At 28.5% G+C, this 22443-nt stretch overlaps 1 protein-coding gene across 1 annotated transcript in view; it reads left to right on the forward strand.

Moving 5' to 3' along the window:
* Nucleotides 1-1917, forward strand: part of LOC101494645 (receptor protein kinase TMK1) — a 3736-nt gene extending 1819 nt beyond the window's left edge. The window contains exons 1-2 of the mRNA XM_027331911.2: nucleotides 1-698; nucleotides 1139-1917. The exon at nucleotides 1-698 is cut by the window's left edge and continues 1819 nt beyond it. Of these exons, the coding sequence (XP_027187712.1) occupies nucleotides 1-698; nucleotides 1139-1668 (1228 nt within the window). The 3' untranslated portion in view covers nucleotides 1669-1917. The remainder of the gene's footprint in view (nucleotides 699-1138) is intronic.
* The last annotated feature ends 20526 nt before the right edge of the window (nucleotides 1918-22443 follow it).

Raw genomic sequence — 22443 nt, forward strand, 5'->3', positions numbered from 1 at the left:
GAATGAAAGTGTGAAGATAACGGTTGCAGGTTCAAGTGTCAGTGTTGGAGGCGTGAGTGAAGTCCGAACCGTAGCCGGCAGTGAGGTGGGAGATGTTCAAATGGTTGAAGCGGGAAACATGGTCATTTCGATACAGGTTCTGAGGAGTGTCACAAACAATTTCAGCGAGAAAAATATATTGGGACAAGGAGGTTTTGGAACGGTTTACAAAGGCGAACTCCATGATGGTACAAGAATTGCAGTGAAAAGAATGGAGTGTGCTGGGGCAATAACTGGGAAGGGTGCGACGGAATTCAAATCTGAAATTGCTGTTTTGACAAAGGTTCGTCACCGGCATCTTGTTGCTCTTCTTGGTTACTGCTTGGATGGGAATGAAAAACTTCTTGTGTACGAGTACATGCCTCAGGGGACCCTGAGTAGGTATCTTTTCAATTGGCCAGATGAAGGACTCGAACCACTCGGGTGGAATAAGAGATTGACCATTGCCTTAGATGTCGCAAGGGGTGTTGAGTACCTTCATAGCTTGGCTCATCAAAGCTTCATACACAGAGACTTGAAACCTTCAAACATTCTCCTTGGAGACGATATGAGGGCAAAGGTCGCGGATTTCGGTCTTGTGCGTCTGGCTCCGGAAGGGAAAGCCTCAATTGAAACAAGAATTGCAGGAACTTTTGGATATTTGGCGCCGGAATATGCAGGTATATATCTTTTAGTTCTTGATCTTTCTTTCGCCTCACTTGTTCTCTATGTGCTATGACATTTTTTCGTTAGTATTCCCAAATTAATGGCTTGGTTTGAGTTTGAATGTAGCAACCTATTTATGAGCAGCTAGGATATATTTAATGATGATACTTACATTTTCATTTAGTTAAGCAAAACCTATCATTACAACTTCATCCTGTTAATAGGAAGTCAAGAATGTAACTTGTGATCCAAATGTTGTCCATGTTCAATTTGTAAAAATGGCCGCTTGCGTCTTGATTGAATGGTTGTGTCATCTGATTTTTTATTTTTATGTTTATTTGTTTGCTTGATAGTACAAAAATTCTGAATGCTTGTGTTTGATCATTTTTGGATTTTCATTGATTTTTCGGCAAATGTCGCTATCACTAACATGCAAATGGACATATGTTTGCAGTTACCGGCCGTGTGACAACTAAAGTTGACGTGTTCAGCTTCGGGGTAATATTGATGGAGCTGATAACCGGAAGAAAAGCTCTCGATGAAAGCCAACCCGAGGACAGCATGCACCTTGTAGCATGGTTCCGCAGAATGTACATAAATAAGGACTCATTCCGAAAGGCCATTGACCCGACAATTGAGATCAACGAGGAAACACTAGCTAGTATTCACACCGTAGCCGAGTTAGCCGGTCACTGCAGTGCAAGGGAGCCATATCAAAGACCTGACATGGGTCATGCTGTTAATGTACTTTCTTCTCTTGTAGAACTATGGAAACCATCTGATCAAAATTCAGAAGATATATACGGTATCGACCTTGACTTGTCTTTACCACAAGCACTCAAGAAGTGGCAGGCTTATGAAGGTGCAAGTCAAATGGAATCATCGTCTTCTTCGCTTCTGCCAAGCTTGGATAACACACAAACGAGTATACCTACTCGGCCGTATGGATTTGCCGATTCTTTTACGTCGGCAGATGGTAGGTGATCATGCTTGGTTTTGTACATAATTTATAAGGTGGTTCTTTTTGTGTGTATGTCGATTCTAATTGTTTGTTGTTATTGTTTTGACTTTTTTCTATGTGAACTTGTTTATCATTTTTCATGGTGTAGTTTCTTCCATGATTATTAATCTTATACTCTCTGTAGCACTTGTTAATGAGTTTTGCTGGCAAACTGAGAAGTGATTCTCAGCTGAAGATTTGTTTTTCATCTCTAATTTATGTTTCTTGTTTTACCCTTTCTGTTAATTTTATTAGGTGTAGCTGTAGCTACTAGTTTTTGATTAATTGATCATTTCAATTATATTACATTATCAATCCATGACAAATCATAAGTTGTACCACTTGTAATTTAGATTTATCGAAAAGTCAAATTTTTTAAATAATTGAATGATTATGATTAAACACGATATATAAAATCTTTAATCTTTTTCACTATGAAAATTAAATCTATACTAATTGAACCAATTGGTTGCAAGTTGTATTACTTTGTAGATGACAAGCGACACATACACTCATGAGCCAACGTAACCATAATATATTTCAAAAAAATCTTACAATAAATTATTAAATCTGAGTTTATCTTATAAGTTGAAATTAACTTCTGGATTTCAATTTTTTCCACAAGTTCTCTTTTTTGATTTCTTTGTACATTTATAAGGAAATTTTTATATTTAAACGAAAATAAACTTAATTCTATTACTATTCCTTCTCTTATTATAATTTTCTTGTCATTTTCAAGTATATTAAGAAAAATATATGATGTATTTAATGTATTTAATTTATGTATTAATATTTATTTTTAATATATTATTTTATGTATGAATGTGCTCAATTTTGACTTTTTATTTTTAAAGAAAATAATATTTTTTTTTTAAAAAAGTGGAGAATAAAATTATCTTTAACTAAAGTTTATTTTACAACTGTCCGTTTGTCCGTTTTTGAAATACAATTATTAAAGATATAAAATTAAATTGTAACCATTAATATGACACATTTGAAGACAAATTTGCAATAGTAATAATAAAAGATATACCTGAAAAAATAATAACAAGTTTTTTATCTAGTAATTTAAAATGATGATTAGATTTTAGAAAATTTATTTAGGTACATTAAGTTTGATATGTCAGAAGTTATTATCCAAACTATAATGAACTCAATGAAAGCGAGGGAGGCTTAAAATATTAGTTAAAGGGAAGTTGTTACTACAAGCTGCAAGGTTGCTATCATATCAATGTTGTAAGGAATCTTCAATGCATCGACCATTTTTGGATTAACATGAATATATGAAATGGACAAAATGGACAGGTAAGGAAGTAGTTAAAGAAGGAATCAAATATTATTTGTTGTTGCCTACCTTCTTATGAAAAAAGGAGACAATATGGCAAAATGCATGTGCAAGTTAAGCCAAAAGACGTGCCACCCTTTTCCAACTGGCTTCCATTACTTACTTTATTCTTATCTTTTAAGTTTAAACATTATAATATGAATATTGTAAAAAGCTGAATGAATCAATAAATTGAAGATCCTTTCTAACCGCTGGGATATTTAAAAGTTAACACATGGCCAGGTGTCATTATTCTAAATAAAAATAATTATTTTTATAACTATTGAAAATTATTATGTATAATAAATATTTTAGGTTTAATGTAAAATATAAGTTAAATTTGTTAAACTGTTTATTTAAATGTAAAATATTTAATTATATTAAATATTTTCTTTATTAAAATTAAAAATATTGATATTAAATAAATTTAAAATAATTAATTTTTAAATATAATAGCGATTAAGATTTCAAATTACTTATTTTATTATAAGAGTCACTATAAATTTTTAATTCAGGTTAACTAGCTTTTATTTTCAGCTAGCAAATATGATATATATCTTTTTTGAGAAATATTATTCATAAAAAAAGAGATGATTATGGGATTTTCATTTTTTTTTTAGGATGGTTCGACTTAGGGTCTTAAGTAAGTGGTTAAATTGTTTAAGTTTTAGTTATTGTGAATGGAAAATGATTTTAACGAATATATATTTTTAGTATGAATTAGTTTTATATTAAAGTTTATATCTTTTTTTATGTCATATTATTAAAGTGGATTGAAATAGACTAAATATTAATGTAAAACTATTTTTTTTTTTTCTATATGAAAAACATACTTTGGAAGGAAACTATTTACCTTGTGGCGTTTTCAAAATTTTCGGCGGAAATTAACCATAGGTTCACAATTAACAAAAGTATATATTCTCTCTCTTAATAGAAAATGGTACATTTTTGCACTTATCACATTAAACTTTAGCTGGGAGTTGGTCTCTGCAATTTGATGGAACATACAAGGAGATATATGAAAGATAAATGATACAATTTTTTATTGTCAAATATTTAAATGTTTTTCTACATTGGACAGGAAGAAAATGGAGGAAAACCCAAAAAATTGCTAAGTTCTTGAAAGGAATAATTTTTAAGCTATATTTTTGAATTTTGGACATTTTGGAGGAGAATGTGGATTAAGTTTATATGATAGACGATCATATAATATTTTAATACTTTTTACTTTGATTATAGAAATATTTTAAAATTTATTTAATTTAAAAAATAAAAAAAAAGTTTAAATATGTTTTTGGTCCCAGCAAATATATTATTTTGTAATTTTAGTTTTTGTAAGTTTTTTGGTTTGGATTCAGTGCCTGTAAAATCAGAGACGACCAACTTTAATCTCTAACGTCAAATCAAGATTAAAAAAAAGGAGCATTGAGACACGTGATTCTATAAGTACAAACAAATACATCATCTTTTATGATATATTAAAAATTAAAATATTTTATATTATTAATTAATAAATTTATTAATTATCATTTAATAATTAGTATTATTTTAAAAAAAAATATATGAATAGAAATAAAAAGTGAGGTTTAGGGGTTTTTGAAAAACTCGTATTCTTCCGTGTTACGGTGGTTTGTCAGCTCTTTTTTTGTAGCTTTTAATATGACATTAGGGATCAAAATCAATCGTATATGATTTTACAAAAAATAAATCAAAACAAAAAAACTTACAATAATTAAAATAAAATAAAAATGATATATTTACATAGACCAAAAAAATATTTAAACAAATAAAGAATAAGTCTTCTACTCCTTTTCTCATCAAAACCTAACTCCAAAAAATATCCTAAGACATCAACTACTAATATGTCTATATTTTCTAAACAAATGTTTTTAGAAGATGAATGAAAAATAATTAAGTTTTCATTAATTGAAAAATGCATAATACATTTAACTTTATAACAAGACAAATAACTAACAAAACGAAACGAACTGGACCTAACTAGCTAATGGGCCTAGAAACCAAAAAAATGAATAAAAACTTAAGAAAATTTTACCATGTACCCCCTCCTTTATCCCTATACCCCCAAAAAGTATAGAAAAATGCTAAAATACCCTCGTATATATATTTTATTTTTTCATTTCAACATTTCCAGAACAGAAGCAAGTGTAAAAAAAAAAAAATTCAGAAATTTTTTTTCAGTTTTCCGGTACACAACTTCTACTCCGAAAAACTTAAAAAAAGTTTTCCGGTACAGAACATTATTTTCAGAAATTTTTTTTTAAAACTTTTTCGGAAAACTTGATTTTTTTAAAAATAATTTTTTTGTTTTAATTTTTTTTATTATATTAGTATTTATTTAATTTTAACTAATTTTTTTTCATTGGGTAGCAAGAATACGTGACTTTGAATTTTCATCGTCTATGGATCCTGTTATGGTAAGGATTCCTCTGACAACGATTTATGAATTATTAATTATGGTATATTAATTATTAACTATTATGGTGTATTAATAGTGTATTAATTATTGAATGATGTATTAATTATTTATGGTGCATTTATAAAAATAAAAAAAAATAGCGTGTATTGGAAATCTTTTCGAGAAAGTTTTTCGAAACACCTTCTGTACCGGAAATCTTTCGAATGAAGTTTTTCGGTAGTACAATTTTTTTCACTTCTGTACCAGAAATCTTTTTTAAAGGTTTTCGGTAACAACCTACCTTCTATACCGGAGAACTTTTTTCAAGTTTTCCGGAAATAAAGTGTATACTGGAATTATAGAGAGAAAAAAATTAAGGGTATAATTGGCATTTTCAAAAAATTATGGGGGTATAAGTATAAAAATGGGGTACAACGTAAATTTTTCAAAACCTAACTAACAAAATAGAACAAAAGACTAAGGCCAAGGATAGAGAATGTCTTGTACTAGTGCAGATTTGATATACTTCAACACACGAGTAGCTGCAGAAAATTCGTCTTCGGTGGGAGCTTGCATGAACTGGCTCAACTGTTGAGCTAAAAAACTACAATATGGACTGATTCTAGTATGGTAAAGGAAGTGATCAATGAATCTTCTATAATAGGTTGGATCATGTGGAGGAGCTTTTGAAATGTATAGAATATTGGTGTCATTGACCATAAGTGTGATGCACGGTTTGCTCCCAACAGATTTGTTCCTCTTAAACTTGTTATTAATAATTTGAAATTAGATAAGTATAGAGTTATGTAGAATTTCTATTTAAGAATCTAGAAGTGTTTTAATTATTAAAAAAATGTGTAAAGTATCTAGAAGTAGGTATTAATTAGGAAGCTCCTAGAAATGTGTTTAAAGTTATCTATTTGTACCTATAAATATCTCACTGTACTTGACATTAAGTATCAAACAAATTGTGAGTTTTCTATTAGAAATATCTTCTTTTCCCTAACAAAATGGTATCTAGAGCTTGGTTGTGAGAGTTGAGAAATGGCGACTCGTGATTCACTACTTTCCACTTTCCTCTTCAAAAAAAAGAGAATTATGAAAAATAGTGCATTCACATGAAAGCATTGTTTGACTCTCAAGGTGTATAGGAGATTGTTTAAAAAGGCTACGATGAGTCACAAGATGAAGATCGATTGTCTCAAGTTGAGAATGAGGTTTTGGCAAAAACAAAGAAGGAGGGTCAACAAGCTTTTAAAAATAAACCAAAAAGGAAATATATATTAAAAAAGGAAGTAATTATATTTACAATAAGTAGGCTCATCAATTTACAATGCCAAATCAAGTTATAATTTTTTAAATTACAATTACAATCAAATTGCAACCATAAATTAAATTACAATAAGATTTAAACCAAACTAAATTAAATTACAATAATTTTTAATTTGTTGCTGTTGTTGCCTCTCTGTTTCTGATGCAATGTTTGGCTCTGTTTTGTTGCTGCCTTTCTGTTTCAGATGCAGTGTCATTGACCTTTGCTTTGTAACTAATCAGAGAAACATAAAAACATAATTTTTTTAAGTGAGTCTTGGTACACATTGTGCAGAACAAAGAGACAAATTTTTGAGTTTAAAAAAAGAAACTAAAAGACAAATGAATAAGCTCAGCAATGAACAGATCAGAACGAGTAAAAGCTAAAACCGTGAATAGATCAGAGATGCAGAAAAACGCAGATGATGAGCAAAGCAATCAAAACATCAAACAGGAAATAGATAGAGAAGGACCAAGACAGACCAGAAAACAACTAAACCTAAAAAAAAACTCTATAAATATACCCTATAAAATTTCAAAGAGGGGGAGGAATATGAGATTTAACACCACTGATAAAAAACATACAAAGAACGAGAAATCAAACACGAATAGAAAAAATACTTAAACAGAAAAAAGGAGAGTAAAAGCAGTAGCAAAAGGAAACGAGCCAGAAGAAGAGAAGGTATTTTCTTTCTTTTACATAGTTCTATTGTCATGTAAATGTAAGCTAATATAAAAATAAATTTTGTTTTTGAAAGTAAAATAGAAAACGAAAAACTCACACCTTGGACGATGATGTTGTCGGCGCTGCCACCGTCGCCGAGGTTGCCGTCACCTTCCTCACCGTCGCCGAGGTTGCCGTCACCTTCCTTACTGTCGCTATTCCCTCATATCGTTTTCGTTTTCGCATCCTGGTTCCAATCGCGTTTCTGGCCGCCTCCTTTGTGTTTCAAATTGGCCGTTTTCCTTAAATGAAATTAGGGTTTCTTAGTTTCAGTTTTGACCCTTTCTTATTATTAAGTTGGGTTGGGCCTGGGTTATGGGTTAATAACCAAAATATATTCAATCTCAACTCATTTTTATTTTACTAATATCAATCCATTTTTATTTTACTAATCTCAACCTATTTAAATCTTACTAATCTTAGTCCATTTAAATCTATTCATTTTACTTTTTTTTATTATTTTTAAAAAAAAAGGGGTTTAATTGTCTTCATAATTAAATATCAATTTCATCATAAAAAAATACAAATAAATATTATGTTAAAGGTTAATTAGATGTGACATCTTTTTAATCTTTGAGTTGTTAGGATACAAGTGGTACAACTTGATAGTTCTAAAACTCTATTTATTTAACTTATTTATTTTATTTATTTATTCATTTATTTATTTATTTTAATGAACTAATCTAAAATCGACCTATTTATTAGATGTAACTCTTTTTTATCTCTGAGTGTTAAAACACAAGTTGTACTACTTGGTGGTTTTGAAACTCAATTTAAAAATCGAGAATAATAAAATATTTTTTTAGAGGATTAAATTAGATGTGACATCTTCTTTATTCCTTGAGTTTTGGGACACGAGTTGTACAACTTGATCGTCTTAAAACTCGTATTTTAATATATCTATTCAAATCAAACTCTTTTATTTTTCTATTTTGTCAAAACATTTCTTTATCACAAAACAAATTTTCTTTAAAACACATCAACATTTTCTAACCAAGAACTACGTAGCTTTGATTTCTCCATCGCACCGGGAGAGACATAGGAGCAAGATCATATTCTTGTCAAGCACATAAATAAAAATTTCAGTTTTTGTTCTTTATTTGTTAAAAACATATTTATTTCAAAATCATATTTTAAATATAGTAATAATTGTTATTCATATTTAATAATAAAAAAAATAAATATACTTAAGTTAAAATTAATCTTGCAGAATTAATTATAGGTAACCGTTTTTAACGGATGTCGTAGGGTGCTAATACCTTCCCTACGCATAATTGACTCCCAAACTCAAATTTGGTTTCAAGGACCATTTTCTTTCTATTTTAAGGGGTTTCCCAATATTTTCTCTATTTTAAAATAAATTTTGGTGACGATTCCATTGAATTCGAGAAACACTCGAAAGTTTAGACCGCGACAGTTTGGATGATTCTATGTTTGAAAAGGTTGTCGATGCTACAAATTCAAAGGAAATTTAGAAGATTTTGGAGATATCACTCTAAGATATTAACAAAGTGAAAAATATAACACTTCGATATCTAAGGAGAGATTTCGACAACATTTATGTTGGTATATATGGAGATATGTTTTTGGACACAAAAATTAGGATTTTAAATTTATATAATATTGATTCTAGATAGTATAGCTTAAACAAATATATAAAAAACTAAAACAAAATATCTCTTGTTTGTTACAATGATCCTTCGATCTAATCTGCGACGACTGCAATAAGAAGTTCTTGTTCTACCTTTAACACTTTGGTTTTACCTAGTGAAAATTAATTATAGAGAATTAGAATTGGTTTTGGGATTGTTTAGGTGATGTTGATTAGAATTAATTTTAGTTTTAAAAATAATTTTAATTTAAAGTTAAAAATTGTAGTTTTAACTCTTAATATGATCATTACACTTAAATTTAATTTTTTTTAATTTATTTTTACGTGAATATAACATATACATTAACATTTAATTCACTTTAGACTAGTATCAATTAATTTATAATCAATTTTTTCCGCCATATTACACTATTTGGCTGGGCCCAACTTAATCCATATTCGTAGTTCTATTATGCTACACATTTTTTAGATAGCTAGATCCATATTAATACGGATTAAAATAATATATATATATATATATATATATATATATATATATATATATATATATTTGAATTAACAGTAAATTAATCATAATGATACTAGTATTATGGTTTTGTTGAAATTTTAAAATTAATTTTTATTAAAAAGCAATGACTAACTATGATTTTATCAAATTCACAATAATCTCAACAAACATTAAAAGTTTACATAAATATGTTTTTAATATAATTACTTATTCAATCTTTCCATTTTCTCACTAATACAGAATACACTCATAATTATTACGCATAAATAAAATTTTTCGCACAAATTTTAAATACTAAAATATGAAATCCGACAAATTACCGTATTTATTTTTGGAAACAGCATCAGCCGAAAAGTTATGACTCATTACTTTATGTGGCCCACTTTCCAAAAGGAGGTCCAACAAGTCAAAGAACTTGGCCCAGTCCAAATTAAAAATCCAAAAGCACTACAAGAACAAATTAACAAACACACGAGAGATTGAGATTGGGATAAACATGGGAACACATCTAGGCAGAAACATGGGAACAAATGATTATTTTACAAATATCTTATATGAAATTTAAACTCAACTTGTTCAAGATAAGTCATATCAATAAGTCTTGAACTTCTTTATTCTGAATTTGATATATTAATTTTATGGACACTCAAAACACATTGGTATACTTAATTTTTAGTTTCAGATGTAATTGAAACTCACATTAACATACTTGAATTATATATCAATTTGGAACCAACATGCATATAATCTCAAATTTTACACAATGTAGGAAAATGTGATCATAAGAATTGATTCCACATGACACTCAAATGAACAAGATTGAGCTTCCACACATAAAGTTACACGACGAACTAAGATTGGTCATCAATGGAATTCTATTAAGCAATAGTCTTCAAACAAACAATGATACTTTTAAGATGATATCAATTTATTCCAAACAATATCAATAAATGTATTCACATGAATATCAAGATTTAGTGCCAACACTTTCTAAATTCGTTTGCAATACTATCCTCCTCCAAAGAAATGTTATCCAAGATAAAAAAAAAAATAAAAAATACACTCCATAGCTCCTGCTCCTAATAGAACAAATAAAGAATTTTGACAAACTACTAATATGTCTATATATAAATATGTCTATATTTAAAATAAAAATTATATATTTACATAGACCAAAGAAATATTTAAACAAATAAAGAATAAGTCTTCTACTCCCTTTCTGATCAAAACCTAACTGCAAAAAATATCCTAAGACATCAACTACTAATATGTCTATATTTTCTAAACAAATGTTTTTAGAAGATGAATGAAAAATAATTAAGTTTTTATTAATTGAAAAATGCATAATACATTTAACTTTAAAACAATACAAATAACTAACAAAACAAAACGAACTGGACCTAACTGGCTAATGGGCCTAGAAACCAAAAGAATGAATAAAAACTTAAGAAAATTTTACCCTGTACCCCCTCCTATATCCCTATACCCCCAAAAAGTATAGGAAAATGCTAAAATACCCTCGTATATATATATCTTTTTTTATTTCTTCATTTCAACATTTCCGGAACAGAAGCAAGTGTAAAAAAAAAAAACTTCTAGAAAACTTTTTTTCAGTTTTCCGATACACAACTTCCACTCCGGAAAACTTAAAAAAAGTTTTCCGGTAAAGAACATTATTTTCATAAATTTTTTTTTTTAAACTTTTCCAGAAAACTTGATTTTTTTTAAAATAATTTTTTTGTTTTAATTTTTTTTTGTTATATTAGTATTTATTTAATTTTAACTATTTTTTTTCATTTGGTAGCAAGAATACGTGACTTTGAAATTTCCTCGTCTATGGATAAGAATTCGTCTAACAGCCCACGATTTATGAATTATTAATTATGGTATATTAATTATTAACTATTATGGTCTATTAATAGTGTATTAATTATTGAATGGTGTATTAATCATTTATGGTGCATTTATTAAAAAAAATAAAATAGCGTGTATCGGAAATCTTTTTGAGAAAGTTTTCCGGAACACCTTCTGTACTGGAAATCTTTCGAAGTTTTTCGGTAGTACAATTTTTTTTCACTTCTACACCGGAAATCCTTTTTAAAGGTTTCCGGTAACAACCTACCTTCTATACCGGAGAACTTTTTTCAAGTTTTCCGGAAATAAAGTGTATACTGGAATTATAAAGAAAAAAAATTAAGGGTATAATTGGCATTTTCAAAAAATTATGGGGTTATAAGTATAAAAATGGGATACATCGTAAATTTTTTAAAACCTAACTAACAAAATAGAACAAAAGACTAAGGCCAAGGATAGAGAATGTCTTGTACTAGTGCAGATTTGATATACTTCAACACACGAGTAGCTGCAGAAAATTCGTCTTCGGTGTGAGCTTGCATGAACTGGCTCAACTGTTGAGCTAAAAAACTACAATATGGACTGGTTCTAGTAAGGTAAAGGAAGTGATCAATGAATCTTCTATAATAGGTTGGATCATGTGGAGGAGCTTTTGAAATGTATAGAATATTGGTGTCATTGACCATAAGTGTGATGCACGGTTTGCTCCCAACAGATTTGTTCCTCTTAAAATTGTTATTAGTAATTTGAAATTAGATAAGTATAGAGTTATGTAGAATTTCTATTTAAGAATCTAGAAGTGTTTTAATTATTAAAAAAATGTGTAAAGTATCTAGAAATAGGTATTAATTAGGAAGCTCCTAGAAATGTGTTTAAAGTTATCTATTTGTACCTATAAATACCTCATTGTACTTGACATTAAGTATCAAACAAATTGTGAGTTTTCTATTAAAAATATCTTCTTTTCTCTAACAAAATGGTATCTAGAGCTTGGTTGTGAGAGTTGAGAAATGGCGACACGTGATTCACTACTTTCCACTTTCCTCTTCAAAAAAGAAAGAGAATTATGAAAAATAGTGCATTCACATGAAAACATTGTTTGACTCTCAAGGTGTATAGGAGATTGTTGAAAAAGCCTACGATGAGTCACAAGATGAAGATAGATTGTCTCAAGTTGAGAATGAGGTTTTGGCAAAAACAAAGAAGAAGGGTCAACAAGCTTTTACTCTCATTCATCAATGTTTGGATGATTCTATGTTTGAAAAGGTTGTCGATGCTACAAATTCAAAGGAAATTTAGAAGATTTTGGAGATATCACTCTAAGACATTGACAAAGTGAAAAATATAACACTTCAATATCTAAGGAGAGATTTCGACAACATTTATGTTGGTATATATGGAGATAATTTTTTGGACACAAAAATTAGGATTTTAAATTTATATAATATTGATTCTAGATAGTATAGCTTAAACAAATATAGAAAAAACTAAAACAAAATATCTGTTGTTTGTTACAATGACCCTTCGATCTAATCTGCGACGACTGCAATAAGAAGTTCTTGTTCTACCTTTAACACTTTGGTTTTACCTAGTGAAAATTAATTATAGAGAATTAGAATTGGTTTTGGGATTGTTTAGGTGATGTTGATTAGAATTAATTTTTGTTTTAAAAATAATTTTAATTTAAAGTTAAAAATTGTAGTTTTAACTCTTAATATGATCATTACACTTAAATTTAATTTTTTTTTAATTTATTTTTACGTGAATATAACATAATCATTTAATTCACTTTAGACTAGTATCAATTAATTTATAATCAATTTTTTCCGCCATATTACACTATTTGGCTGGGCCCAACTTAATCCATATTCGTAGTTCTATTATGCTACACATTTTTTAGATAGCTAGATCCATATTAATACGGATTAAAATAATATATATATATATATATATATATATATATATATTTTTTTTGAATTAACAGTAAATTAATCAAAATGTTACTAGTATTATGATTTTGTTGAAATTTTAAAATTAATTTTTATTAAAAGGCAATGACTAACTATGATTTTATCAAATTCACAATAATCTCAACAAACACTAAAAGTTTGCATAAATATGTTTTTAATATAATCTGAGAAGCCAAATGAATAAAGTCAAAATGATTGATTTTGTTTTGGACATGTAATTAAAGGATCCAACTCAGCTTAAAAGAGGTAAGTCTATCGTTAACATCTATTATTCATACTTTAAAAAGTTAAATAGTTTTTTCTCTCTCTATCAATATTCTTAAAAGTTATCAAACTTTTAGATTGATCGATCTAAAGATTTTTTAGAAAATTGAGATTGAAGAAACCTTTGAAAAGTTAGATAATTGCTTATTCAATCTTTCCATTTTCTCACTAATACAGAATACACTCATAATTATTACACATAAATAATATTTTTCGCACAAATTTTAAATACTAAAATATGAAATCCGACAAATTACTGTATTTATTGTTGGAAACAGCATCAGTCGAAAAGTTATGACTCATTACTTTATGTGGCCCACTTTCCAAAAGGAGGTCCAACAAGTCAAAGAACTTGGCCCAGTCCAAATTAAAAACCCAAAAGCACTACAAGAACAAATTAACAAACACACGAGAGATTGAGATTGAGATAAACATGGGACCACATCTAGGCAGATACGTCTCCCAGTTGTCTTAAAGGTATTGGAGATTATTTGGAGAATAGACAATTATAAAGTCGACTTTACCTATAAACTACAACACAACTTGCGACAAGGCGATCTTAAACATTTTGAAATTTATATTTTAATTTAAAAAATTAAGTTTTTAATGTAAAAATATAATTTTAATAATTTAAAAAATTAATTTTTAGTTTTTATAAAATAAAAAATTTTATTTTTTATTTTTATAAAAATATTTTTAGTTTTTAGTCTAATTTTTTTTTAGTTTTATATTTTGAATTTTTTTATAAATAATTGATATTTTTTGTACCCAAAAATAGTTCTTATAAAAACAAAGTAGGAATTAAAATTGAATAAACTTTTTTAGAGATTAAAGTTGAAAGATCAAAATTTGATAGTGATTAAAAATATATTTAACAAAAAAATCACACATATTTTATTATGTTATAAAAACAATTTTAGGCCCTTCATTGGTGATGCCCTCTACAATTGATCGGATGCATAAGGCCATCCCCAATGCTGCATGTGACATAGAAAGAAAACAGATACACAAAAACTACCACAATCACTTTTATCCATGAAAGTGATATATGGTGTTATAATAGTTTCAAAAAAAGAGAAATAATTTAAATTTTTTAAATTTTATTTTCGGTAGTCATTTTAATCTTTAACTTCAACTTTGACTCAATTCTCTATTAATTATATTAAGTTGTCGTTAATTTTGACATTTCATACACTAATTTGACATGAAATATTCTCTAAATTTTCTGTATAATGTGACAATATCATTTAAGTCCATAAATATCACCACTTACTAACATTGATGTTCATAATTATTCTTGAATTAAAAATGAAGTATTTATAATTTTTCTTTATTTAAACTCTTTTAATTACAATTGTATCCTTATTTGTTTAGTCAAATAAATAATTTAAAAGAAAATTGATATATGAAATTATTATTAAAAAGTGAAAATTAATGATTATTTTACAAATATCTTATATGAAATTTAAACTCAGCTTGTTCAAGATAAGTCATATCAATAAGTCTTGAACTTCTTTATTCTGAATTTGATATATTAATTTTATGGACACTCAAAACACATTGATATACTTAATTTTTAGTTTCAGATGTAGATGTAATTGAAACTCACATTAACATACTTGAATTATATATCAACTTGGAACCAATATGCATATAATCTCAAAATTTACCCATTGTAGGAAAATGTGATCATAAGAATTGATTTCACATGACACTCAAATGAACAAGATTGAGCTTCCACAGATAAAGCTCCACGACGAATTAAGATTGGTCATCAATGGAATTCTATTAAGCAATAGTCTTCAAACAAACAATGATACTTTTAAGATGATATCAATTTATTCCAAACAATATCAATAAATGTATTCACATGAATATCAAGATTTAGTGCCAACACTTTCTAAATTCGTTTGCAATACTATCCTCCTCCAAAGAAATGTTATCCAAGATAAAAAAAAAAAAATAAAAAAATACACTCCATAGCTCCTCCTCCTAATAGAACAAATAAAGAATTTTGACAAACTACTAATATGTCTATATATAAATATGTCTATATTTAAAATAAAAATTATATATTTACATAGATCAAAGAAATATTTAAATAAATAAAGAATAAGTCTTCTACTCCCTTTCTCATCAAAACCTAACTCCAAAAAATATCCTAAGACATCAACTACTAATATGTCTATATTTTCTAAACAAATGTTTTTAGAAGATGAATGAAAAATAATTAAGTTTTCATTAATTGAAAAATGCATAATACATTTAACTTTATAACAATACAAATAACTAACAAAACGAAACGAACTGGACCTAATTGGCTAATGGGCCTAGAAACCAAAAGAATGAATAAAAACTTAAGAAAATTTTACCCTGCACCCCCTCCTATATCCCTATACCCCCAAAAAGTATAGGAAAATGCTAAAATACCCTCGTATATATATATATATATATATATACTAACAAAACAAAACGAACTGGACCTAACTGGCTAATGGGCCTAGAAACCAAAAGAATGAATAAAAACTTAAGAAAATTTTACCCTGTACCCCCTCCTATATCCCTATACCCCCAAAAAGTATAGGAAAATGCTAAAATACCCTCGTATATATATATCTTTTTTTTTTTCTTCATTTCAACATTTCCGGAACAGAAGCAAGTGTAAAAAAAAAAACTTCTAGAAAACTTTTTTTCAGTTTTCTGATACACAACTTCCACTCCAGAAAACTTAAAAAAAGTTTTCCGGTAAAGAACATTATTTTCAGAAATTTCTTTTTAAAACTTTTCCAGAAAACTTGATTCTTTTTAAAATAATTTTTTTGTTTTAATTTTTTTATTATATTAGTATTTATTTAATTTTAACTCTTTTTTTTCATTTGGTAGCAAGAATACGTGACTTTGAATTTTCCTCGTCTATGGATAAGAATTCGTCAGCCCAGGATTTATCAATTATTAATTATGGTATATTAATTATTAACTATTATGGTCTACTAATAGTGTATTAATTATTGAATGGTGCATTAATTATTTATGGTGCATTTATTAAAAAAAATAAAATAGCGTGTATCGGAAATCTTTTCGAGAAAGTTTTTCGGAACACCTTATGTACCGGAAATCTTTCGAAGTTTTTCAGTAGTACAATTTTTTTTCACTTCTGTACCGGAAATCCTTTTTAAAGGTTTCCGGTAACAACCTATCTTCTATACCGGAGAACTTTTTTCAAGTTTTCCGGAAATAAAGTGTATACTGGAATTATAGAGAAAATAAATTAAGGGTATAATTGGCATTTTCAAAAAATTATGGGGTTATAAGTATAAAAATGGGATACAGCGTAAATTTTTCAAAACCTAACTAACAAAATAGAACAAAAGACTAAGGTCAAGGATAGAGAATGTCTTGTACTAGTGCAGATTTGATATACTTCAACACACGAGTAGCTGCAGAAAATTCGTCTTCGGTGTGAGCTTGCATGAACTGGCTCAACTGTTGAGCTAAAAAACTACAATATGGACTGGTTCTAGTAAGGTAAAGGAAGTGATCAATGAATCTTCTATAATAGGTTGGATCATGTGGAGGAGCTTTTGAAATGTATAGATTATTGGTGTCATTGACCATAAGTGTGATGCACGGTTTGCTCCCAACAGATTTGTTCCTCTTAAAATTGTTATTAGTAATTTGAAATTAGATAAGTATAGAGTTATGTAGAATTTCTATTTAAGAATCTAGAAGTGTTTTAATTATTAAAAAAATGTGTAAAGTATCTAGAAGTAGGTATTAATTAGGAAGCTCCTAGAAATGTGTTTAAAGTTATCTATTTGTACCTATAAATACCTCATTGTACTTGACATTAAGTATCAAACAAATTGTGAGTTTTCTATTAAAAATATCTTCTTTTCTCTAACAAAATGGTATCTAGAGCTTGGTTGTGAGAGTTGAGAAATGGCGACTCGTGATTCACTACTTTCCACTTTCCTCTTAAAAAAAAAAGAGAATTATGAAAAATAGTGCATTCACATGAAAGCATTGTTTGACTCTCAAGGTGTATAGGAGATTGTTTAAAAAGGCTACGATGAGTCACAAGATGAAGATCGATTGTCTCAAGTTGAGAATGAGGTTTTGGCAAAAACAAAGAAGGAGGGTCAACAAGCTTTTAAAAATAAACCAAAAAGGAAATATATATTAAAAAAGGAAGTAATTATATTTACAATAAGTAGGCTCATCAATTTACAATGCCAAATCAAGTTATAATTTTTTAAATTACAATTACAATCAAATTGCAACCATAAATTAAATTACAATAAGATTTAAACCAAACTAAATTAAATTACAATAATTTTTAATTTGTTGCTGTTGTTGCCTCTCTGTTTCTGATGCAATGTTTGGCTCTGTTTTGTTGCTGCCTTTCTGTTTCAGATGCAGTGTCATTGACCTTTGCTTTGTAACTAATCAGAGAAACATAAAAACATAATTTTTTTAAGTGAGTCTTGGTACACATTGTGCAGAACAAAGAGACAAATTTTTGAGTTTAAAAAAAGAAACTAAAAGACAAATGAATAAGCTCAGCAATGAACAGATCAGAACGAGTAAAAGCTAAAACCGTGAATAAAAATTGAGATTGAAGAAACCTTTGAAAAGTTAGATAATTGCTTATTCAATCTTTCCATTTTCTCACTAATACATAATACACTCATAATTATTACACATAAATAATATTTTTCGCACAAATTTTAAATACTAAAATATGAAATCCGACAAATTACCGTATTTATTTTTGGAAACAGGATCAGTCGAAAAGTTATGACTCATTACTTTATGTGGCCCACTTTCCAAAAGGAGGTCCAACAAGTCAAAGAACTTGGCCCAGTCCAAATTAAAAACCCAAAAGCACTACAAGAACAAATTAACAAACACACGAGAGATTGAGATTGAGATAAACATGGGACCACATCTAGGCAAATACGTCTCCCAGTTGTCTTAGAGGTATCGGAGATTATTTGGAAAATAGACAATTATAAAGTCGACTTTACCTATAGACTACAACACAACTTGCGACAAGGCGATCTTAAACATTTTGAAATTTATATTTTAATTTAAAAAATTAAGTTTTTAATGTAAAAATATAATTTTAATAATTTAAAAAATTAACTTTTAGTTTTTATAAAATTAAAAATTTTATTTTTTATTTTTATAAAAATATTTTTAGTTTTTAGTCTATTTTTTTTTTAATTTTATATTTTGAATTTTTTTATAAATAATTGATATTTTTTGTACCCAAAAACAGTTCTTATAAAAACAAAGTAGGAATTAAAATTGAATAAACTTTTTTAGAGATCAAAATTTGATAGTGATTAAAAATATATTTAACAAAAAAATCACACATATTTTATTATGTTATAAAAACAATTTTAGGCCCTTCATTGGTGATGCCCTCTACAATTGATCGGATGCATAAGGCCATCCTCAATGCTGCATGTGACATAGAAAGAAAACAGATACACAAAAACTACCACAATCACTTTTATCCATGAAAGTGATATATGGTGTTATAATAGTTTCAAAAAAAGAGAAATAATTTAAATTTTTTAAATTTTATTTTCGACAGTCATTTTAATCTTTAACTTCAACTTTGACTCAATTCTCTATTAATTATATTAAGTTGTCGTTAATTTTGACACTTCATACACTAATTTGACATGAAATATCCTCCAAATTTTCTGTATAATGTGACAATATCATTTAAGTCCATAAATATCACCACTTACTAACATTGATGTTCATAATTAGTCTTGAATTAAAAATGAAGTATTTATAATTTTTCTTTATTTAAACTCTTTTAATTACAATTGTATCCTTATTTGTTTAGTCAAATAAATAATTTAAAAGAAAAATGATATATGAAATTATTATTAAAAAGTGAAAATTAATGATTATTTTATAAATATCTTATATGAAATTTAAACTCAGCTTGTTCAAGATAAGTCATATCAATAAGTCTTGAACTTCTTTATTCTGAATTTGATATAATAATTTTATGGACACTCAAACACATTGATATACTTAATTTTCAGTTTTGTATGCAATTGAAACTCACATTGACATACTTGAATTATATATCAACTTAGAACCAACATGCATATAATCTCAAATTTTACACAATGTAGGAAAATGTGATCATAAGAATTGATTCCACATGACACTCAAATGAACAAGATTGAGCATATTTACGAAATTGACTACACGTTCCTAGATTATGCGAAAAAAGTGGTGTTGTTTTACTGTAAGTGGTTTGATCCATCTAGCAGAGGAACTAAAATAAATTTGATATCCAATACTGTAGACATTCGTGTGAGCAAAAAATATCCACGGTTTGATCCATTTGCCCTGGCCCATAATGTAAGACAAGTGTATTATGTTCCTTATCCATCAACTGTCAGAAGCAAACAAGGTTGGTGTGCTGCAATCAAAATAAGACCAACGAGTGGAATCGAAGAAGTTGAAGCAGGTCAAAATGAAGAAGTTGCATTTCAAATGGATGAAATGTCAAATTTGGATCATGTGATTGGAGATGAGACTATTAGTCAACTTTGTCATGAGTCACACATTGGAGAAGAAGTTGATGAACAAGAAATAGATGAATTAGAGAATGATGAAGGCAATGATTTAATTCACTCATCAAATGACGACGACGATGATGACGAAGACGAAGACGAAGACAATTAATTAATTATATATATATGTGTGTTTCTATATCTATAATATTATATATTGTAATTGAAATGAACGACACCTTATATATATATTTTTATATTTTATATATATTTCTTTATTTATGTCAGTGTTATAATTTATTTATGTATATTTCATTATTAATTAATCTTATGTTAATTGTATACACACATATATTATATTATATATATGTATGGATATGGATATATATATATATAGACATGGCTTCAGTGTCGGGAGTAGGAGGATCAGGAGGTTCGGATGGATCGGGAGGAACAGGAACGGCGGCAATACGAGGAATATCCAAAACATCACGTGGTAAGAAAAAAGTTGCTAAACGTGTTGTTAATGACCCATCTCTCATGCCGATGCCGTCCATTGGTACTAGTGGTGGAGCTATTCCTCTATATCCGGAGGTCCCAGTAGAGCCTTATACCTTAGACGAAATAATGGATCCCGGATGTGTTGATTGCTACAACCGCATTGTCATCATTCCAGAAGGAGATGGGTATGTAAACTATGATTGATTAAATATTTCATTATTATTGCAATGTAAATACATTATTAATTTTATTAATTTATTTTTATATTTAATTTGCATATAAACTTTGAAGATATCTTCCTTTTAAATCATCTGCAAAGGCAATTGCTGAAGTCATACAAGAGAAATATAAAAAACCATGGTTGTCTTGGGGTGAGATAAAAGAGGATAAGACACCTCAAATTAGGGAAGTTGATCAGTTTTTACATTGTTTCAAAGTAAGTCATTAGATTAATTTATTTAATTACTATTTATTTATACATTTGATTAATTTACTGAATTACTAATTATATTTTTAATATTTTTTAAATTTCAACAAACAACAGACCAAATGCACTTGGAAAAGAGAGCATGATGCCGCAGTTTTGGCTTCATTTGACCATCGCTTTTCAAAGCGTCTCTCATCTATGTTGGCTTACGCACGTAATAAGGGGGAGGAAAAACGGCCTAATTGGATTGGTGAAAATGTTTGGACTGCTTTGTGGAGGAAATGGAACACAAATGCTTACAAACAGAAGAGAGAAAAAGCAAAGACTAATAGAGCATCTGAGAGGGGTACCAGTACTCATAAGGGAGGTTCTATATCTGCTGGAGAAATTAAATATTATATGGTAATTTATTATTATTTATAATATATATCTATTAATTTATATTCAATTAATCATCATATTTCACCAACTTATAAACTTGACATTAATTTAATATTTTAGGAAAAGCAACTTGGAAGGGAGGTCACTCAGGCTGAGATACATCGCTATCTTCATGTTAATCCTGAAACAAATGAGTATACTGATGAATTATCAAAAAATATTCAGGTAATTATTATATATTAATTGTTATATATTAATTAGACCTATAAATTATTATATATTAATTATTAACTATTTTATTTTTTTAATTTTTAATATAGGAACAACTTCAACAAATCATGAAAGAATGGGATGATCATCAAGCTACTCTTCCTCCTGCTCAGCGAGCTGGTCCAGTGCAGCGGAAACAATATGAGACAGCAAGTTTTATGCACATCAGTGGTGGCAAGTACAAAGGGCGTATGCTGGGTGCTGGTAGTTTATCATCAACCTTTAAGAAAGGTCCAACCGGATATATTCAGACTAAGACGTCTTCTTCTTATGCTAGTACGGATCGATCTCATCGTCCGTCGATAGATAATGATCTTGACCAGTTAAAGAAGTAATGGGCAAGTGAGCAAGAAGAAAAGACACAACAGCTGATACAAGCCGCAATTGATAAATTGAATGAGGAGTGGAAACAAAAGTTTCAAGAGCAGCAGCAGCAGTTTCAGCAGCAACAACAACAATTTCAACAACAACAATTTTCATTTCCTCCTGTGTTTCATCAGCAGTTCCCGCCTCGGCCTCAATACTTGCCTCAACAACCACTATTCCAGCAGCAACAAAATTACTCTCAATACTCCCAGCAGCAGCAACCGCCTCCAAATTTCCAACAGCAACACCAGGATCCTCCGAACTCTGCCTTCCAGCAACAGCA

Source organism: Cicer arietinum, chromosome 2 (assembly GCF_000331145.2).
Source record: "Cicer arietinum cultivar CDC Frontier isolate Library 1 chromosome 2, Cicar.CDCFrontier_v2.0, whole genome shotgun sequence".
NCBI lineage: Eukaryota > Viridiplantae > Streptophyta > Magnoliopsida > Fabales > Fabaceae > Cicer > Cicer arietinum.